Source organism: Papilio xuthus, unplaced genomic scaffold (assembly GCF_000836235.2).
Source record: "Papilio xuthus unplaced genomic scaffold, Pxut_1.1 DF828258.1, whole genome shotgun sequence".
Lineage (NCBI taxonomy): Eukaryota > Metazoa > Arthropoda > Insecta > Lepidoptera > Papilionidae > Papilio > Papilio xuthus.
In genome coordinates, this window is record NW_013530391.1 from 2,624,209 (window position 1) to 2,646,200 (window position 21,992).

General features: G+C 33.7%; 1 protein-coding gene across 2 annotated transcripts in view; it reads left to right on the forward strand.

Moving 5' to 3' along the window:
* Window positions 1-4,662: 4,662 nt before the first annotated feature.
* Window positions 4,663-21,992, forward strand: part of drd (drop dead) — a 28,011-nt gene continuing 10,681 nt past the window's right edge. The window contains exons 1-3 of one of the 2 annotated variants that reach the window (XM_013306319.1): window positions 4,663-4,815; window positions 11,046-11,257; window positions 21,551-21,744. In XM_013306319.1, coding sequence (XP_013161773.1) covers window positions 4,701-4,815; window positions 11,046-11,257; window positions 21,551-21,744 — 521 coding nt within the window. In that variant the 5' untranslated portion in view covers window positions 4,663-4,700. Of the gene's footprint in view, window positions 4,816-6,185; window positions 6,567-11,045; window positions 11,258-21,550; window positions 21,745-21,992 lie in introns of those variants that run through there. The other variant, XM_013306318.1, reaches the window with a different exon arrangement.

A 21,992-nucleotide genomic window follows, 5' to 3' on the forward strand; every position in this document is an offset into this window, starting at 1 on the left:
AAGGAAAAACAAGGCCGGCTTGGCCGTCCGGAGATGGTAGTGGACGGCCTCTAAGTTGGAATGGAGTCCCCTGATATTACAGAAGTCCACAGCGTGGGTGGAAGGGGGTGGTAGTGTCAGGCCTCGTTTGCCCCGGCCTTTAAAGCGAGCGAGCGGAAAGGTGCCCCCCCCAGAATACGCAGGGCGGCCCGCGCGCTTACCCCCAGACTCCAAGCGGGAGTTCAGGCGTAAGCGCGCGGAGGGGGATTCTCCAAAACCAGTGGTTTTGGTACCCCCCTGGGGTACTTTCTCTTTCAATCCCACTGCCATGCTGTATTAAAGGGGGGGGGGGTTGGGCCTCCGGGACCACACTCATCAGACGAAACGCGGAATTTCTTCCACTTCACGCCTGTTTTCTGTGTGGTGGTGGTATTTCACCGGGCGAACCTGGCCAATTCGTGCGAAGATGTTAAAGCGGGTTCTACCACTCTTAAAGTTACCACTAGCTCTTACAGTTTTGCTTTGATTATAGGTACATATATGTTCTTATCTTCACACTTGCTCGTATCAAGTTCAACCTGTAATTAACAGACAAAAACAAGCGTTTATGATTTATTTTGTTACAAAACAAGCTTCCCAGCTATCCTAATTACTTCATACTTTATACCAAGTTATGTGCTTTCCGTAGAAAAGCGGGTAGTTAATATTTTATGTGTGTCGACTTAGCGCGGCTAAGTAAACCAGCTCGCCGCGCCGCGCCGCTCCTAAAATATTAAAACTTTACTACCGAGCCATTTTCAAACCAAGCTTAGACTATCTTTATTATTTTAAAATATTTATTTTGTTATAACACAAGATGGAATAATCAATATCCTACCTGTCAGCCTGAATTGTAAGGGTACAATTCCACTGCCTTGACACGTAATCCCTCTCGTTCTCTTTGCCAAAAACAGCTTATAGGGCACGCGAAACTATTACAATTCTTTTTTCCCAACGTGGTTACAGCGACGCATAGACTTTGTTTCCACGGTACATCTTCCGAGTCGGTTCCGGTGACAAAATGAGGAACCGTGGAAACAAGCCTTAAGATAATACAAAATACACCAAACTGTGTTCTACTTTCACGCTGATCCCAACCTTGACTTGCTCGGAGGCTTGTCTCGACCTTCACTTATGCATAAACTTGTTTAACATATAAGAATATGTAAAAAAAAAGTGACCGTAACATTTATATAATAGTTAGAGGTTTGATAATAAATGTAATATTTAACCATAACCCCCTTGATATCTATATCATGTTTTTAAATAATTTATTCTTTTACGGACAGTAGAACAGAAAATGTCGTATGTAGTAAGGTTGTGTTTACATGATATCATGTCATTTAATTAGTTTGTTTACATCCTTATAATATTTCAAATAATTAAGAACATATATTTTTATAACTTGTACTTTGCAATATATTACATAACTAATTTTAATCAAATCTAGCGATAATGCTTTAAGGTGCAAACGAATAATTAATAAAATTAAGCGAATCTCATTACGAACGCGCCGCGAACAGTCAAATGCCTCCTTTACTTTCTACGAATCGATTATTTCGTCACACGTGTTGGAGGTCTATGTACCGAAGGTCCTTTTTACTAATTGCGTATCAGATCTTATTTTAAACGAGCGAGGGCATTGACCTATATTGATACTTCAGTGCTTTCTTACAAGTGCCTATAAAATGACTGCAATTTACAGTTTTTAATTATTAAAATGCTATAAAATATTACGAAAAATAAATGTTTATTTGCATATGAATTGCAAAAATTATGTTTGCTATATTTAAGAGCACCTTAAACCGACGTGCGTCAGAACTGTGCTAAATGGAAATCCATGGTCTCTGCCTACCCCTATGGGTTACGAGCGTGTTATATTAATATTGTGCTTGAATATACAACCACAACTATTTATTTGAAAAAAAAAACAAATGAAATAGTAAAAAATAAATAAAATGTTTTAAGTTTAACACTCCAGTAGTTCTAGTAAGAAAACCAGCTAGGAACCAAGGACTCACGCAGGCCAAGGTTTATCGAACCTTTCGTGGCATGTCGACTTACTAGTTTCAGTATTAGTATGTTTATAAGTTATATTTTTATTACATTTTATTAAATTTTTATTAAATTAAATAGTAACGAATATGTTCTTCAATAAATCTGTTTATTCGTTTTGTTTTGAATTACGATAATTGATCCATATACTAGATGTCTCCAGCGACTCCGTCTGCGCGCAATTGAAAAACATTTTTGGCCTATGTGTTCTTCCGATCCCTTTAGCCGTTTTAGAGATACCTACAAACATCCATCCATCCATCTAAACATTCGCATTTATAATATTAGTAAGAAGTAAGATTATATCCTGCATCTAGCCACATCATCTTTGATGTCTACAATCCAGCAGACGGCCATAAATGTCAGCTCAAAAATGTCAAGCGCATCATTTGCTTTTGACATTTAAGGTTCTAGACTTGATCTCGTGGTAATCGCTGCGTACAAAAACAAACACGACAGTTGTCGTATGTACAAATGAACCTAGATACTTAAATAAAGCTTTACAAAGCCTAGTAGCCTTTGTGTTCTTCCAGACTAGATCTATGCATTTCAAGATCCGTTGAGCCGTTCCGGAGATAGCTTCTAACAAACATCCATCCATCTAAAGTTTAACATTTATAATATTAGTAAGATGTATTCTTTTCAATCTTGACACATCTTTTTACAGAACCAGAGAGAATAATGAACTTTTCCTATGACGTCTTTGATAACGATAGTGTTATTCTACTCGATAACCAAGTTTTGCAACTTACAAAGTTAAATTTATTGACTAGCCAACATTCTTCATACACTTTTTCAACATGTCCGAACCGCTGAAGCGTAGCTATCTCGATCAGTTTTAATCTTAGCTATATATTCAAGTTTACACATGCATGTTTATGTAGTTGCATCGCTATTCCATTAGGTAATGACTGCATCTAGTTACTACCTACATTTGATAATGGATACCGGCTACAAGTATAACGGATCAGCATTCTATTAAACTTCGATTCAAACTCGTTACTATACAAGCTTTGGAATGGGAACTAAACATATTCAATGACCCGTTTTACAAACATGAATAAAAAGTATTATTTTTATGGTAAAATTATTAAAACGCACGTTGATTATTTGACATACTTAATAGATTCAGTATGCATTTCTTAAGGATTTTTTTTTGAAATATATGTTAGAAAGAAAAACCGAAAATGTGCCAGTGTATTGACGCAACACTACTAAAATGTCGACGTTTATGTCCCCACTATTCAGGCACTGGACTATAAAAATATATATATATTATATATATATGTACATAGATCATATTAGCAATTAAGGCTAATGCGCATTACTCCACTACTCTTCCACACGGTACCGTCCTGGCTCGCGATATTTCAGCGCGGCGTCGCCGTCACGGGGCGTGGAGTTGACGAGTCGACGTCGACCCTTAAGCATTAACTCCATGCACATTTTAAAAGATGCACCCATATTAGTTTTTTCGCGAGCAGTTGGCGAACGTTTGACGATCTGCACGTTCGAGTCGTGTTCGGCTGATGGGAACGCACTTTATTGTGAACAAATTTATTGCCATTTTCAAACAGCACTTACTATATCAATCGACTACTGGAATTATCATAATTACCAAAGATATGATTAATGATTGAAATATAATTAAATCGGTCATCAATCGGTAATCGCCAATGTACTGTTATCATCACTGAAGACAAAACATTACCGCTCGAAAGGAACATTATATTATGCAGATATAATAACGTTAAAAAGTTACAATGACCTTTCCGGATAAAAATACAAATTGAATATCACTTTACATTAATCCGTTAATCACAATGAAGTAGAAGTGGACTTTCTGGATGAGAGGATGCATGGAAAGGGAAAATATTTTCTTTCTGTGCATCCTCTCCTCCGTCGATTAAAGGTAGGCAACGCATATGCAATTGCGTATGTCTATGGGCAACGGTCACTTCGTTACTTCAGCGATTTCAGGTGGCCGCTCGCTCGTTTGCTACCTTATGATATAAAAAAAAACATATGTATATACAAATCCTACAAACGTAACTACATATATACTATTTCTGTAAGTAAGGTAATATATTTAAAGTACCTAGCAGATACGATTTCAGTTTAACACGATCCTGACATATCCTGTCCTACACCAAATGAGTAATAAATTAATACATAATATAAAGTCACCTTAAAACATATAAACTTGACAACTATATGTACGCATTTATTGCTACAAGTAAACACACTTTATTTTATCGTATGACACTAAATATTGTGTTCAATTTACTTTATTGATTTATCAACTGTTTTTTTTTTTAGATCCAAGACAAATGACTGTATTTTTTACGATCTCCATTAGGATATATCCGAGATATTTGTCATTGCTATTTACGAAAATCAAAGTTTATTTCCTTATTTTATATAGCCTTGCGTGTATTGTCTTGTTATTTTCTTCGCAGAAAAAAAAATTCAATAATATTTTATTCGATAAAGAAAAATCATTATTAATAAATTGTACGGTCATTCATAGCTACCTATATATTTAATCTTTGAAGAGAAATTAATTCAGTGAGCTCTAAGATGGCACATATATATGCCAAAAATTAGTAACAACTAACTCAGTGGTAATGGTATTATTTCTCGGACGCGGCCCCGTCCGCGAAATAATACCAGTACCACTCATCCTGATGAAGACCCCCGATGGGATCGAAACTAGTCGGTGCCGCCACCGGACGAATATACGTGAGTGTTTAGCCGTTTTTATATCAGTTTATTATAATATCTCACGAAAGTTTGAATAATTAAAATACTAACTATTGCCATTATGTTCTAGAACAAAGCAGACCACATGTAACAAAAGTAGTTATTGTGAAAAAAACTGTATAGACATATGTCATCGATGACTTTTTGTAGCACAATTCAAGATCTAGCCTAAGCCAACCAGGCAAATTTTAAGGAGTTCAGAAATTTACTGTTTATTTAACCATACTAAACTTTAGTTTAGCTTTAGCTTATGTTATTCAGTAATAACATAGGATTCTAACGGCCAAACATTTTTGTAAACGAGACGAAAGTTTTTGGGTTTATTTTTTACGTAAAAAATAGAAACCTTTTGCCTTTATAAAATTAGTATTGTATGTATTTTTGTACCTTAATCTTAAAGAAATCAGACAATTAGTTGAAAGTTCTTAGAAGTAAAAGATATCTGATGAGATTATTCTTATTACTCTGTCTACTCTAATTATGCTTAAAGTCGCGTTAACTTATAAACTACCTATTATTGACATAGTCACGTAATTATTTGGATATTTAGAACGTGATTCAGATGAAAAATATTGAGCAATTAATATCAAATCATAAAACGGCTGGTTTTTACCAAATATTACTCAATCATTGACAACTCTTGTACTATTTTAAGTCACAGTATAATTCCATTTGGTATAAATTCTATTTGTTCTTCTATTTCATGAACAAACTAGATTAGATTGGTCCGAGAAATTCATAGAAAACTTTGTGTGATAACACGAATTACTCTTAAGTAAAGCATCGCCTAAATCTTCTCTCGTTCGGGATTTTTACAAATGAAATTGAATATAATACTGTAATTTTATTCGATTTAAATTTTATTTTTATAAGATTAAATTTATCCTATAATAAAGTGTGAAATAACATTATTGACTCGAATAATTTTAGAAATATCAAAACAAAAAAACATCCTTTTATTTATTTTATACTAGCGGTCACCCGCGACTCCATCCGCGCGAAATTTAAAAAAAACTTAATTAGTAGCCTATGTGTTTTTCCACACTATGTTCTATATGTGTGTCAAATTTCATCACTATCCATCCAGACGTTCTGAAGATACCTCTAAACAAACATCCAATCATCTAAACATTCGCATTTATAATATTAGTAAGATAATATATTTTTTTTTATTTATCTAAATTAAATGACAAGTACACTAACAATTGATGACAATGAAATAATTGCCAAATGAAAACAAATAGTATACATTTGTATTGATATGTAATTAATTGAGATTATGCACATAAATTGTGAAAACAATTAGAAGCGAAGGATATGCGTTACCAAATTCAATTGTCCGCGCGTACGCAGGGTTATTGTTCAAGTGCGGACAGAGTCGCGAGATAGGTTTATACCCCGGTGTTGAGATCGCGAAGTCATTACGTGTGTTATCATGGCGGCGCGCGCTTGCCTCCTGCTCCTCTTTGCCGGCGCCTGCGCAGCCCGCGAGTGCATCGAACTCACCCTATCCGAAAGGAGTTTAACCGATAGCCTTTTGAATGGGACCATATTAAAATTGACCGCGAAAAACGAAAGCAATATTGACAGTGCTAGAACGAATGTCCTGGAACTATGGGATCGGTTTCCACGGATCCTGGTGCCGATGAATGGAACCACAGAGCAGTGCCGAAGAGAAAGCAGAGTGTTCAGAGATAGCCTGGACAGGTTGGAGCTGTGGGCATTGAAAAGTAAATATTTGACTTTTTAATATAATTTCTGGATTAAGTGCGCTCTAGACTACAAACTCATAATCATAAAATATTATTTTGTCCCTAATGAATCTTAACATACCAAAAGTAATAAAAATCTTAGACAAAAACAATACGATTAAATAATAGCTAGAGGGTAGACGCAATATACAATTATGATTCCTTGTCATTCTATAAACAATGAATCTTTCACTATAGTAAAAATCTGGATCACCAGTATTTTTTTTAATTGTGTTTTTTGGAAATTATATTTATACTACTAATAAAATGATGAAATATGAATAATATTTTTCGATCTTAACGATAGAAAAAATAAAGTTTATGTTTAAGTTGATTATCGATAAAACACGAATAAAATGACATTTTCTAAAAATGATTCCTAGCTAGATCGATTTATCGCCCCCGAAACCCCCTATATACTAAATTTTATGAAAATCGTTGGAGCCGATTCCGAAATTCCAATTATATATATACAAGAATTGCTCATTTAAATATACATGATTATAGTAATATTTTTTTTCCAAGCACATCATTATTTGAACACTCTTATCTATTTATTAGTAGACCGCGTAATAAGCCGGGCTCATATTTTTCAATATAGCATAATATAATAATAGAAATAATATTTATGCGGTTACATATCGAGAAACCTTAACAAATTTTAACATAAATTAAAAAACCAAAAATATTTTCCGATTGCATATGTTTTATGAAATTGCAACACATAATTATATCGCAATATAGTATATTTATGAACCAAATAACAATAATATTTTAAAGACTAGTTGTGTACTCGGTACAAGACATTCACATTTGGGACATAATAATTTTCACATTGACCCCGTTTGTAAAAACGCTTAAATATATTATAAACATTTATAACTATTTGCAAGAATTATTTGTACAACTAGCTGTCGCCTGTGACCTTGCATGGACGGAATTAAAAAAATAATTATTAGTAGCCTATGTGTTCTTCCAAAATATGTTCTATGTCTGCCAAATTTCATCGAGATCCCTTCAGCCGTTGAAACATACAAACATCCATCCATCCAACTAAACATTCGCATTTATAATATTAGTAAGATTTAAAAATATAACACTTAGTACTATCTGACAGTTTATTAATTCTTAAGTTCAAAATAACTCAACAACTCGAATGTTTTATTTTTTAAATACATATAGATAAATATGAAATCATAAAATACTGGTTGAAAAACGTATATTTATGTTATCGGAATTAAAAAAAGTTGAACTTAAAGTCGTAATCATTGAAATTATTGAACCTACAAACCATTGTTTATCCAAGTGCCTTTATATTACTAAAACAGCTCTTTCTTCCAGTTTACTTGTATCGTGACACCCCTAATCCAATAAACATCGCAAGTTCACAACCCTAGCATGAACCTTTCCGTTCGTATTATCAAAAAATGAGAAGTTATTTTTTATTCAATCAATACTTTGCCATTGAAAATGAATGAAGGAAATAATATATTGAAGATTTATCCAACCTTAGTAGACTAACTGATCTTAATCAAATTCTAATAAAGATCCGTTCAACAATCTCCAAGGGTCTTCGATAGCAATTACTACAGAATACGAGTCCCACTTAACCTTGTAGAAAATGTTATTCTTCGCTACAGAAATGGCTTTTCCTTCACGAAATATTGATATTTATTAAGTAACTTCATTTCAACCTTTATAAAGTTATATATCTATATAATGAAATGAAGAGTCGAAGAAAACGTTCATGAACATTAAACATAAGATACAAGATATATCTCGTCTCGTTACTTACTAAAGCGATATTTTTTTTCCACAACAGCGACTATCCGATTGGCATTCACTAAGTTACTGTTAATACTATTTAAAAAAATATTTATGGACACCTGCATCAAACTACGCACTTGTGTCCTTTTAACCAGTCGGCTAGTCCATTGAACCTTACCGTGCACTCCAATTATATGTATGTAACCTACATTTCTCGTCAGCTACGTATGAATAAGTTACTAAATCTAGAAAGTAACTAGACCTAGACTTGAATTTAGCTAAAACAAAATCGAAACTTATCGTGGGATACCGAGACCAAAGTCTCTGTGAAAGACATGACATAAGCCCTTTCATTATAAACGGTTTTTTTTTGCCTCAAGATCCCACGGTTAGTCGAATATTACCTTCTTGTCTTGAAAAGAAAATCGGAAACAAATTAATATTAATCTAGTCTTGGATTTGTTTTAATGATCTAAAAATGCATTTATTTCTTTCTCAATATCGACCTTAGAGAGGAATCCTTCGGATGTCAGGCAGCTGAACCTTGTGATGTGGTGAAATATTATGAGTGGAGAATTTGAAATGCGGGCGCGGTGCTGAAGCGAGTGGCGCGTGTCATTTTCGTGACTAGAATGTACGCATTTGTCAAATCCGGTGCTCCGGTGCTAGGCGATAGACAGACTTCGTGTGAAAGGCTTTTTCGTGACGCATTTTCCTGTTGTAGTTTTGTAACAATGTCCTTTCTTGCCCTGTGTACAGAATTACTTTATTTAATATACAGTATAAATAAATATAGATAAACGTATTTTTCTATATGTATAATTTCTAAACCAAATCTTATGTATCCCTTAACATAAAGTAACAATTGCATCAATGTGTGTGAAACATATATTCAATAATTAGCTGTCGCGTGCGACTCCCTCCGCGCTGAATTAATAAATAACATAATAAGTAGCCTATGTCTTCTTCAGACTTGTTCTACATCTATGCCAAATTTTATCAAGATCCGTTGAGCCGTTCCGGAGATATCTTCAAACAAACATCCATCCATTTAAACATTCGCATAAAGAATAAGTAACATTTAAAAATAATAATAATAAATATAATTGCGTAAAGGTTTGCATATATAACATTAGACAAATTCCTGCATCAGTTAATACTTAGTACTTAAAATCTCAATCATTTTTTAGACCGCAATTTCAAATATTGAAACAATGGCAGCACTACCAATTCGTAGTATCAGATGCCTTGCACTCTCAGAGCACTTTCGCTGGCTCCTTTTTAATCCGCATAGTTGAGGGCTGGATTTCTCCGTCGAGCCTTTGTTTCCCGACCCATATAACTATGGTGTCTTTAAGGCATGAATGAAAGAGGTTTTTTTCTAGGTTAGTATGCTTAAAGTTCTTGCTAAAGGATAAAGGGGAAAATAACTTTGAAAACGACGTACCCTTTTTAACTTTTCTGTAATTCACCTTAAAGACCTAATATTTATATTTGCAATGAAGAAAATGCATTTAAAGCTTAAGTCTGTCTGAGAGATAGCTTAGTATCTTGCACTTTGCACATTAAACTCTTTGAATATCGTTAACATTGAAACAGCGTTGCAATTTGGTTTTAAAATAATTTGATTTATTTCAGCGTGTCTAGTCTCTCCCCGATCATCAGCTATCGTTGAAAATACTACCTTATGTAATGGGAATAAAGTTGATAAAAGGTTAGAAATCTATGTCATTGAGTTAATACAATTAGACGGGTTTTAGGGGGTCTCTCGATGTTTTACAGGTTGCGTTTTGGAAAACGTGCTGCGGAATTCAGTAATTGAATTACCTCATGTTCGTTGCCATCGGAAGTCTAGACGGAGGGAGATTTCCTATTCATTGTGAATCACTGTAATTGATTTTCACTTTGGTTAAAATATTCTTGGCGTAAAAAAACATAAATTGAAATTCATGAAATAACAATAGACTAAATGCTAAATTCATATTTTCAGTAAAATTTTGACATAGACACTGGATTGGATACAGATAATTAAGTTTTTATTTCAAGGCCACACTTTTATTTATATTTCATTAATCTAGAAATTCTTCCTTTTCATCTTTAACAGAAAGAGTAACCTTGTATAAATGTAATTTGTTGAGATCAAAGATGTCTCTTACATGACATCTTTAGGAAGTTGAACTTGGAAATAATTTGTCTCGGATGCGACAGGTACAGACGAGTACATACGTATTACATTTCATACAGCCTCCTTCCGGTGCTGATCAAAGCCTTTCCGGTGTACAATAACCCTTTACGAATCTCGCAAATTTAGTCTCAATCACTTAAATAAGCACCACTTCATGTTATTAACGTACATATGTTTTATGTACTTTAAAAATAAATTTTACCAAATGTCACACAAACCAATTATTTCGACCTTATAAAATGTATTATAAAAAAAGGTCTTGACAGACGGATGGACAACAAAGTGATCCTATAAGGGTTCCTTTTTTTCTTTTCGAGGTACGAAACCCTAAAAAAGTAGACTATCAATGTAAATTTATATTTCAGAAAATCTAAGCATTTAAACTATTGGTAATTTTAGAACAAACGTTTGATTTATAATTTATTTGATATATCAACCAAAACTTATTATAAATTCCTGAGAACTTAAGATGTTTGTAAACTTATTGGTCCCAACATTTGTTCCAGTGTTTGACGCCACGGCGAAACCACCATCAGGCATACTGAGCGGCAACGGTAACCAATACGGCGACTTTGACGAATGTTTGGATATCGATGGCGCAGTGCGGGGCAAATACTGCTTGGCTTCCCTGCAAGTCACCATCAAGGGGGACGAGAAAATGGAACATTTGGACACTTTGATACACAGCGGACACTATTTGAGAAGCAATGTTACTGACGTAAGTAAAATTAACAACAATTCAGATATATTAATTTTAATTATTATATTACAATATTTATTAAATAAAAAATTGATGAATGGAAATATATCATTAAAAGCATTATTCAACTTTCAAGAAAAAAAAAGTATATAATACCTGAACTAAGTGATTACTTTAAAAACAATCCCCAAAAAATCCACCATGAAAATTATTCTTACTATAAAAACTAAACAATAAATGCGATAACATTTTTTATCTCGAATAATCGTAAAATAAAGCTTGTAATCTAAATAAGCTAAATTTTATATTAAAGTTGTAAAATTAATACAATTTTGAAACTTAATAACAGTTTATATTGCACACAACTTAGTCAACTCTTTATCGTACCTATAAACGATCTAAGTAGTTTTTAAGTCTGTAGTTTTCAAGTAGACTTAAAGCGCCGGGAGCAATAGTAATTAGTTGAAAACTAAAGTCGTCAGTTCTAATCTGCTATTCGATGAATTTTCAACAAATGTTAAGTTAGTTAAAGCTTAAAATGGTAATTGTAAGCACAGTGCTGCATTAAAACAATCTGTTTAAAGTTAAAAATGATAACGTTGTAAAAATATTCAATAAATAAAAATAAGCATTTACGTATAAAATATAACGATTTTGAGATTATGTGACTAATTTTACGGAACATCTCTTTAAGAGCGATTACGGGACACGGATCTATTACAAAACTTATTTTGGAATACCATAAAGCGAAACTGTAGTCAGCTATTGAATTATTTGAGATCGCATTAAATCATTTCTTTAAACTAAACACCAATAATGTATGCGTATATAAAGAGTAATCTTTTATGGAAAAAAACATTTAAAAAGTATTTTGTAAAATACATCCTTTAAGCGTAGACTTTGCTTTCGAGTGCATTTAATTGTATTTACCAACGAAGCGCATTCAGTTACCAAGCGTGTAATAAACTTGGGGCGGGGATGTTACGAAATACGCGAAAACTGGCATCGATCAGGCCTCGGAAACGCGACCGTGACCTACGAATGACGCGTTCTCATGAAATTAAGACACCTTTACATCTGACCCTGAGACTTGTTTACTAAAACCAATGCCGATAATTATATATATAAAAAAATATTAATTCACCAACCATATACCCATAATAAAAGTAGTCCGAGGTAAGACAAGTAAAAGGCATATGGTTGAACTTTTCACCAATGCATCAATGAGTCATCCGAGATTCATTGACATTTCAATAAATCAACAGTTGATTGTAAGTAATCAAATAACAATATTATGGTGAGTACTTCCATTCCATATCTGAGAAGAAATTCAAAGATATGTGTGAAGTCAACCAACCCGCACTTGGCCAGCGTGGTTGACTATGGCGTAATCACCCTTAACTTTGGGTAGGCTCCGAGCCCCACGGTGGGGACGTATAGTGAGCTGATGATGATGACTTCCATACATTTTCGAAAATTTTATGACCTTTAATAAGAAATAGAACATTCTTGTTTGTTTTTTTTTCATTAACATTGTATCAGTTTTCCTAAGGTTGCATCTATGACAATTTAAAATTGGAGATGAAATAATTCGTCGCCATATGAACAACATTCTTATGGCGACAATCATTGTTTTCCATTAATTAAGACAACTTTGATACTTAATACTTATTTATGCAATGGATCTGTCATCGATCGATTGTGATTACTGCTTGTAATTTGTGAAGGCAAATGGCAAACCTTCGGCGAATTGCATATCCTACAAAATTGATACTTACTTCCCAGAAAAAGAACATTAATTTTCATATAAAACTATGTAATATAAAGTATTATATTGAATGGTTAAACGAAACTAGTAAATGATTTAATTTGCATTAAAAAATAAAAGAAAAAAGTAGCCAGGTGAAGTTTATGTATTTTCTTTGAAGTATAAATATCCCACGTTTAATTATAAAATCTTGGGAATGTAATTGGATTCAATAGGCTTTTATTATTGATGTTTTTGTTTAGGATTTAGTGTAGTAAGTAATTTAGTGTGTAACATTAATATTGGTGAACTATGTAACTTAACTACGTATATAATTTCGTTGATAGCCAATAACGAAACTACATTTCAACGTAAAATAAATCTTATCTCCTACAGAATTGAGATTAAATTGACTAAAGCTATTAAGAGATGCAACATCGGCTTGTTAAGGGACCTATTACCACAAAACTCATCAACAAAGTGATCAAGAAATAGTATTTTCGATTCAGAATATTTCTTTTGTATTTTTATGAAAAGTATTCTGAATTTTTGCATTTATGAATTTGCTTTTGTCTCAAACCAGTCATAGGTCAGGGTCATGACCGCATTATTTTATTCGTAACGAGTCACCATATTGGGCTATTTTACGGTAAGGTTGTACTTGTACCATTTAGCAAGTTTGCAACAAAGTAATAATACATTTTACATCAAACCTGCAGACAAAAGTACTTTAAAATGTCCTTGCCACGCTAAATCCAAATTTTCTACTGCCTAACCAGGTTTCCAAGAACATATGTTAACCCTTAATGTGGCAAGATTTCATTTTCGAAGAAAAACAAAAAACAAAGTTAAAAAAAAGTAAGTTAAAAATTGTTTTATAGTAATCGTATATTTTTATCAAGTTGTATGTATGGTATACTATACAAAATGAACATAAGGGTTAATAAATTATCTTAAAAAAAGAAACAGAGACATCAACACGTTTATACTAGGTTTTTCAACAGTATAATCTCATAGTTAAAAGGAGCAAATGAGCGTAAAAAAATTAAGAACTTAACGTGAAGAAAAGTTCGTTCTTCTCTTGACGCTACTTTGGAACGCAAAGTTACAAGAAAACGATTAAGATAAATACTAATTCGATTACATGACACCTATGTCAGTTTTATGTATTTATTTTAGTATTAAACATTAAAATTACCTAATCATTTACTAAGTAGACCTTAAAGGATTACAATAGATCCGTTACTATGACGCAACATTGGCTTTTAGCCAGACATCGACGTCCTTTTAAGATAACCGCAGAAGAGTTTTGGCAGAGAATGACAATTAGGTCTGTTACTAAACAGTGTTACTATGTAATAAATGTCTGACCATCCTGCCGGTAACCATATTAATTCTTATCTATGACGTCAATAGCTTAGCAAGGCGATCTCTTAGTTATTTAAGTTGTAAAATGACGTAACGTGCCTTATTTAGTACATATAAATTATTAGTAATATAATTATAATGCTCAAGGATAAAATATGGGTACGAAAAACTATTTAGAGATTCCGCTCATGGTTTCCAACGGCCGATGACTGTGCGAAGAATAAGACGTTTGGTAATTCCGAGTTCATCACGAGTATCCTTGTCTAGTAGGAGTACAGTTAGATGCGCTGTTTAAGTTTTGTGTTTCCACTTTCAGAACATATTTACAAAATCATATCTTTATCTCTTCTTGTTGAGGTAGATGTTAATCATACGCTTACTAATATCATAAATGCGAGTTTAGATTGGATGGAAGTTCGGTAGAGGATATCTCCAGAATGGCTCAACGGATCTCGATAAAATTTGATAAAAATGTAGAAAATTGTATGGAAGAACAAATAGGTCTTACTAATGTATTTGTTAATTCCGCGCGGACGGAGTCGCGGGCAAAAGCTTTTTCTATACCAAATAAAATCCCATCGACATTCGACATCAACTTATTTCAATCGTTATAGAAGCTGCACCCTTCTGAGGAAACATGTTAACATTACAAACTAAAATACTAAAGTACTAAACTATATATCTATTTGGAAAGGATAAAAGACACGGTGGTATATGTATTTTTGCAAACCAATAACACATTTCAGTACGGAGCTTCGTGGAATAGCGCCGGAGGGCGATGTTTGCGAGGGGGAATGTAAAACAGAATTTATATGAGGTAGTAGGAATAGTTTGTGATTTAGTACTACGCGGCGGTGGCGGCGGACTCCCCTGTATTCCACTAACGTACGGCTCCAACTCATATTACTTTTTAAAAGCGCAATTTTCGTGTTCATATCTAGACATGTTTAACATTCTTGCATAACATCATGATTACTTATTATTTAAACTAGCTGTCTCCCGCCACTCCGTCCACGCAGAATTAATAAAAAAACTTAATTAGTAGCCTCTGTGTTCTTCCAGACTATGTTCTACATCTATTAAATTTTAACGAGGTTGGCCGTTCTGGAGATACCTCCCAACAAACATCCGTCCATCCAAACATTCGCATTTATAATATTAGTGAGGGATTGTTTGGTTTCCTAATAATTAGTAAGTCTACACTAAGGGTGCTTCTTAGTGATCGCTTATCCAATCTTAGTGCCCCAGAGATAAAATTAAAATTGATAATTGTATTAAGATGTTTTTTACTTAATTTCTTTATCTTTAAATTCTGCTTAGTAATAAGTGATTAACTTTTTTTTATAATATATCATAAGGTGGCAAACGAGCGAGCGGCCACCTGAAATCGCTGAAATAGCGAAGTGTCCGTTGCCCATAGACAAACGCAATAGCATATGCGTTGCATACCTTTAATCGACGGAGGAGAGGATGCACAGAAAGAATATTTCCATGCATCCTCACATCCGCAAAGTCCACTTCCACTTCCCATCCTTTCTTTATAAGAAAAAGGGTAGGAATGGAAAGAGGACTAAATTAGGCCTCCGGGACGCACACTCATCAGACGAAACGCGGAATTGCTTCGTCTCACGCCTTTCTTCTGTGTGGTCGTGGTATTTCACCGGGCGAGCCGGGCCAATTTGTACGAAGATGTTAAAGTGGGATCTACCACTGTTAAAAATTCATTTACTGCTTTGTTTTTTTAAGTGGAAGTATTTTTACATAACAATTGGATGCAACAGTTAATTATCTAATTCTGACTTATTGTCATATTTCCGTGGTAGAACATTTCTCCCACAGTTACAATAGTAAAGTACGTTTTTGCTCGTCAGATCAGTTAGGTCGATCACGCAATACAGATGCCACCGTGTAAGAAGTGCCTTTGATGTCAGACAAAATGCCGTCATCTCATTATGTCATATCAACATAAAAATTATGAGTGGCAACCCTATTTTGTGCAAAATATTATTAGTATATATTAATCTATAACATCTATGACACCTCGATAAAAAAGACGATTTAAATGACACCTTGTTAGTCCAAAAATGTTTTAATTATTATACTTAAATATGTGAAAAAAAAAATACAAAAACTTGAGATTTTTAATCGATTTTTTTTTAATTTTCAAACGCTATATTTCGTTTTTCCTTTGCAGTTGCATCTTATTATCAGTTAACTGAACAAAATTAAAATTAACAATAAAAAATTCCTTAATAAACTAATAATAAATATATGTAAATCAAAATCTCATAACAATGTATCAGCAGTTTTTACGGTTGACTAAGTACTTAGACGTAGTCATCAGTGATTCCAAGGGGTCCCGTAGTTATCAAGATAGGTAGCGACGCGCAGTAAAAGCCTACCAAACACTGCGGCGCGGCAACGTGAGCACGATTTTATCTACATACGGTTAGGGGATGACAAGGAATAGTTTTAAATATAAAACACATACGGTTCCGCATAAATGTACTCTAGTATTTTTTTTCAAATTAAAAAAAAATCTATGAAAATCTCTGGCTGTATTCCTATGATACTCTACTATGTCATGCCGTTTAGACTATGTCCTATATAGAAGGTCTCGAGGTGGAATAGATGTACATATCCTTGGATAACATTACCCTACTATCAGTCGTGAAAAAATCATCAAAAAAAACAAATTAATTATCATTTCTACTTATTTCTTACCCAAAGCCGTTATGTTTTTTACTTTCATAAGAGAATTTTTTAAGTTATAAACTACATTTTTTTTCGCTATAAGTTACATGCTTCTCAATTAAGATAACAAAGGCGTTTTCATCCGACAACTGCGGTACCCTAGAAGGATAAAAAGGCGTAGCGCTCAAAAAAAGATTCGCCACAGACCGCTGACGGGCTCGGGACAAGGGTGGGTGACCTCACGGAGCTCCAGCCTGCGCACCTCTAGACGTGTAATCCAATAGATACGTGAGACGGTTCCCAAAAGAAATGGATAAATTGGAAGGCCACTAACACTCGACGAGAATGTCGGAGTTTTGTTCGCTTACATAAGTCGGCAACAGTTCTTATGAAATGGAAGTTAAGAGTTCAATAACTCTAACCTCAAACATCTTTAACCCTTATCAATAATTAAAATATGCAAACAATATTCTTAAATGGAAAATATATTTTGCGCGACCATACCCAGTTAAGTAATGAATTGTAAGCAAAAAAAATTTTGTTCTTTTAATATTTTCCTAAATAAAATACAAGTTTTTTTACAATAAAAATACTTAAGTTTTACATAAAATATTTGTAAAACATTTAAAGATTATATTCAAATTGTCTTTTTTGTTCTTATAAAAAAAAAAAATACATTTGTCGCTGACAATGGCTATTAATAAAAGTGTTATAAAGCCGAATAGTGTAATAAATCTGTTGCAGAAAAAAAAACAGATACATTATGATAAGGAAAATTAAAAACAAAATTTTTCGTAAATCACCCGAGTAGATATCACTTTAGTATGAGAAAATGTTAATTTTCAAACACAATTGATAGAATTTGTATGCGAAGTGTGCTAGCATTTTTCTAGAATTGAATAAGTATAAAAGAAGGACGGTATGGCAAGGCCTATAGCATCAGACATAAACAGGCAGGCAATTTGACGCCCATAGTACGTAAGGTCAGACTACGTTCTCATTGAAGTATGAACAGTCCACGCAGCAATTCATACTATATCTTTTTAATCGTTTAAATCTATTATATATGTATTATATATATGGACATTAAAAATGTTTGCACTTTAACTTTTCAAAACAAGGGGAGAAGCAGGAAAAAATTAAAATACACACAGATCGCGTCGCTCGTTAGAAAGGACTCGAAGCTTCAGCTGGGTTACTTGTCGGCTGCTCCTTTGAAAATTAAAACGTGTTCATGCAACGTTTTCCTTTTAATTAAAATTTACATTTTCAACGATAAATCTGAAGCCGGTATATATTCACACCAGTTGAAACTAAGGACCGCGAAACAGACACGCTTCACAAACTCAAAATAATGTTTTTAAAATAAACTTTCAGTTCGTAACTCGATATAAAATTTACTAGTTGCACCGGACTTTTCCTACATAGTCAATGGTTCGTTGCATTTTTGTTATTTTCCTTAAATACTGATTAATCCCATTCAATATTTTAAGTACATTTTTGTAGCTAAGCAACAACTAAAATGAAACATTTCGAACTTTATAACTAACTTCATATTAAGACGAGATACCGATTAAATTATAGTTCCAACATATGTCTGACAAAGGTTAATAATTTTGACAAGTTAATACGGAGTCTCGCCTTTAGCTATTTACCCGAAGTCTGTTACGTTGCCGGAGTTACGTGACTTAATCCTGCCCGGCCACTTATCTCTGTTCATTAAGTCCATCAGGCTTACACATCTGATTCGGGTGGCCTTCGTTCGGGATAGCATTCCGTAAGCTCGCGTTGAATCAAGCCCGATCTATTGAGTTAATAGAAACTTCCCCTTAACTATCATGTACCCACACATTGATGTTATGATAAAGCAATTTCAGTAACATTGCTTCAAATATCTTAGTCGGTTACGGTCTGTAGATGTTAATATGGCGAGCAAGGTGTCTTACTTTAGATCTACTTTATTTTCTTAGTAACAAGCTTAAAAAATATTACATCTTTCTTCACTTCACTGTAACAAAATATGTCGCAGCAAAAACCTCATCTGTGTCTTTGATCTTTTAGCCATCTAGAATGATTTAAAAATAAAAATAATTTAACAATATTAAAACTGAGCACATCGTTGATTTATAATGAGCAAAACAACAAATGACTAAATGACTTGGTATCATTCGGATCGAGATCACGCAAAAGGCATCCAAGGTTCGCTTCCTTAGTTAATATTCTGCGGGACGACACCGGCCGTCCACATTGTCAGCTTATTTGGCCGCCATATTTGTTTCGAATGACAATTGTTATTGTGTAATACAATGGCCCTTGACCAAGACGGTGTAAACAAATACAAAGAATTTGACTAAAGCGTTCCTTAGAAGTCACAATGCTGCAAAGAAACCAATTTCGGCTTTGTTGCAAATAAGTGTATTCAAGAAAAACGACGTAGGTACAAAAGCAGCAGAGGAATAATGAGTCTAGATTCATTTGCGAACACAAAGTTGCCAGGAGCAATTTTATTTTACTTGACGTTAATTTAAGAGCAAACGTAGTGATTTTATTTACCACTAGCAATACCCAGAGATTTTATATCAGTAGCAAGAAAGATATAAAGTTTTGCTGGAACGTGTGGGTTCGGAATTTGACGGCGGTTACTTTGTGTTTTTATTGGCTACAGTCGTTTACAGATTAAGTTATACAAACAAAACATATCCTATTATCGTAGGTTCAAATGTTAAATACGTGAATGTTGAGTTGCTTCATTGGAGTACTCTGCCATAAGTAATCTGCCTCTTTTATAATCAATGTTTTTTATTCTTTATCCATTCATAAGTATTTTTCTGTAAAAATCTTTATAAGTAGCATCGTTTTAAAATTCTGATTTTGCTAAATTGCATTCCCATTATACTTCGTGAGCACGCGAAGCAACGACCGTCGATCTGATTAAGAAGCATTATTGGAAAGAAATTGCTTAAGACAAGTAATTCTTATACGTTGGGTGTGCAAGCAGCTTCCTCGGCGCATGTTGATCGCTGAAAATGAATCGCATCAATCTAACAGCTCGGAGCTCGGCATCTAGTCCAAGGTTAATGCTAGATGAGACCGCTTAATTTAAAAAAAAACGTTTAGGTTAAAGCTCGGAACAAGCTAGTATAGATAGATATGAGGCATAGGTTAATTTTAGTCAAAAGGTTTTTATACAATGAAGATTATTTGGTCGTAAAAATATGTATATTATTTCATTTTCTAGAAGTGTCTACGAGCTCATTTTACATATTTTCTTTCTATATTAAAATGCAAACATTTTGCTAAACTATGACAGTTATAAAAGTATCTTATTTGCTTGAGAACAAACGTTTGCATATATTTTTAAATATTTCCATTTTAAACAGTCTACCCTACAATGCTGGTGCTTAGCAAGCTTCGCGAAACCTGATGCAGGTACTAGGCGCGCATAAAACTATGGAAGTAAGCTCGTTTTACGTGGTCGTAGTAAAACTAAAGTAATACACCGCGAGGGAGGGAGAGAAGAGATATTAATCCGGGACTTAAGCGGCGTCGTGTGCAGCAAAGATTACGAGCACAATTTATCAGGCTAATTTCACCGCGTCCCGGGACTAAATTATGACTAGGTCTAGTTGTAAGATAAATTGCAACTTTGCTCTGCTTCTCCACTCTCAACGACGTTTTCGTGCTGTTTTAATACACTTAATTTTAAGCTCTCAAAGTTTTTGGAGGTATAGATAAATCTTGATTGGAAATTAGCTGTCTGATGGAAGTCTAAGTGGTTCGTTAAAATACTGTTTACACTCAAATTCCAAAAAGGAAGGCAAAGACTACGAATTTTTTTTATAATTGACACACCTTTTTCACTTCTTTAACATTGATCTTTTGTTTACATACACATACATTGTAAATTGCAATATTTAAGTACCTTTAAATCATTTCGTTATAACAAATCTGGTGCATTTGATATTATAATATCGAGAACAAATTTGAAGGGCATCATATGTTAATATATTTTCGTTGCACGGCTCTGTCAATGCAAGTCTGGCGCTGCGCGGTAGTAATGGAATTGGTTGCCGCTCGATTTCTATCTTTGAATGCATCCCCCGCATCAAATCTAAATTCAAATCTTTGAAAGTAAAATACAACTCGGTCTCAGTGCAAACTACGGATTTCAATAAAATGAAACTATTCCATTTCGTATTGATGCCTGTATCGACAAGTATTAGAACAAATAAAGAATATCTCAAAATCTTTTAGATTGATGCTCGCGAATAAATTCCTTACAAATTACAGTCTCGTCATAATGTAAGATAGACATCGACAATGTATGATATACCTTACGATAGTTAGCTAGTTTCTCCGAAAAAACACAGGAAAAATTTAAAAACTAACTAACTAATAGACTATTAAACACTATTCTTTAGTAAATATTAAGAAGATCAAAACAATCCAATGATTTGTAGCACTAAAGCGCTTGTCTCCTCTGATAGCAAAACTACTTGCAGATGGGGCACCGTGTCCCGCGATACTCCAGCATCTTGTGGGGCGTCTGTATGCCGAGCTCCTGCAGCAGCTATGACTTAGAAGAGGAATTATCACAGAAATTGTCAGGACTAGACATCTCAGTACGAGTGTACAATACAATGTGCACAGTTAAAAATGTCCACAGACCTTATTCATTTGGGAAGACTTTATCCATGTAAGTAAAGACAAATTTTAATTAATTACCCATTTATACAAGGAAATTAACAATAAATTAAAATTCATGTTTAAATGTATAGAAAAAAATTGTCTCCAAGTCTCTAGAGCTTTAAAAAAGACTGATATAAATTACGGTAATAAGGATATTGATAAGGTATTAAAAATGATTGTAACAAAAAAATACCTGTAAGAAACAGTTAAGTATAAAAAATTGTATCTCTTACTTATATATCTAACGGTCAAAAT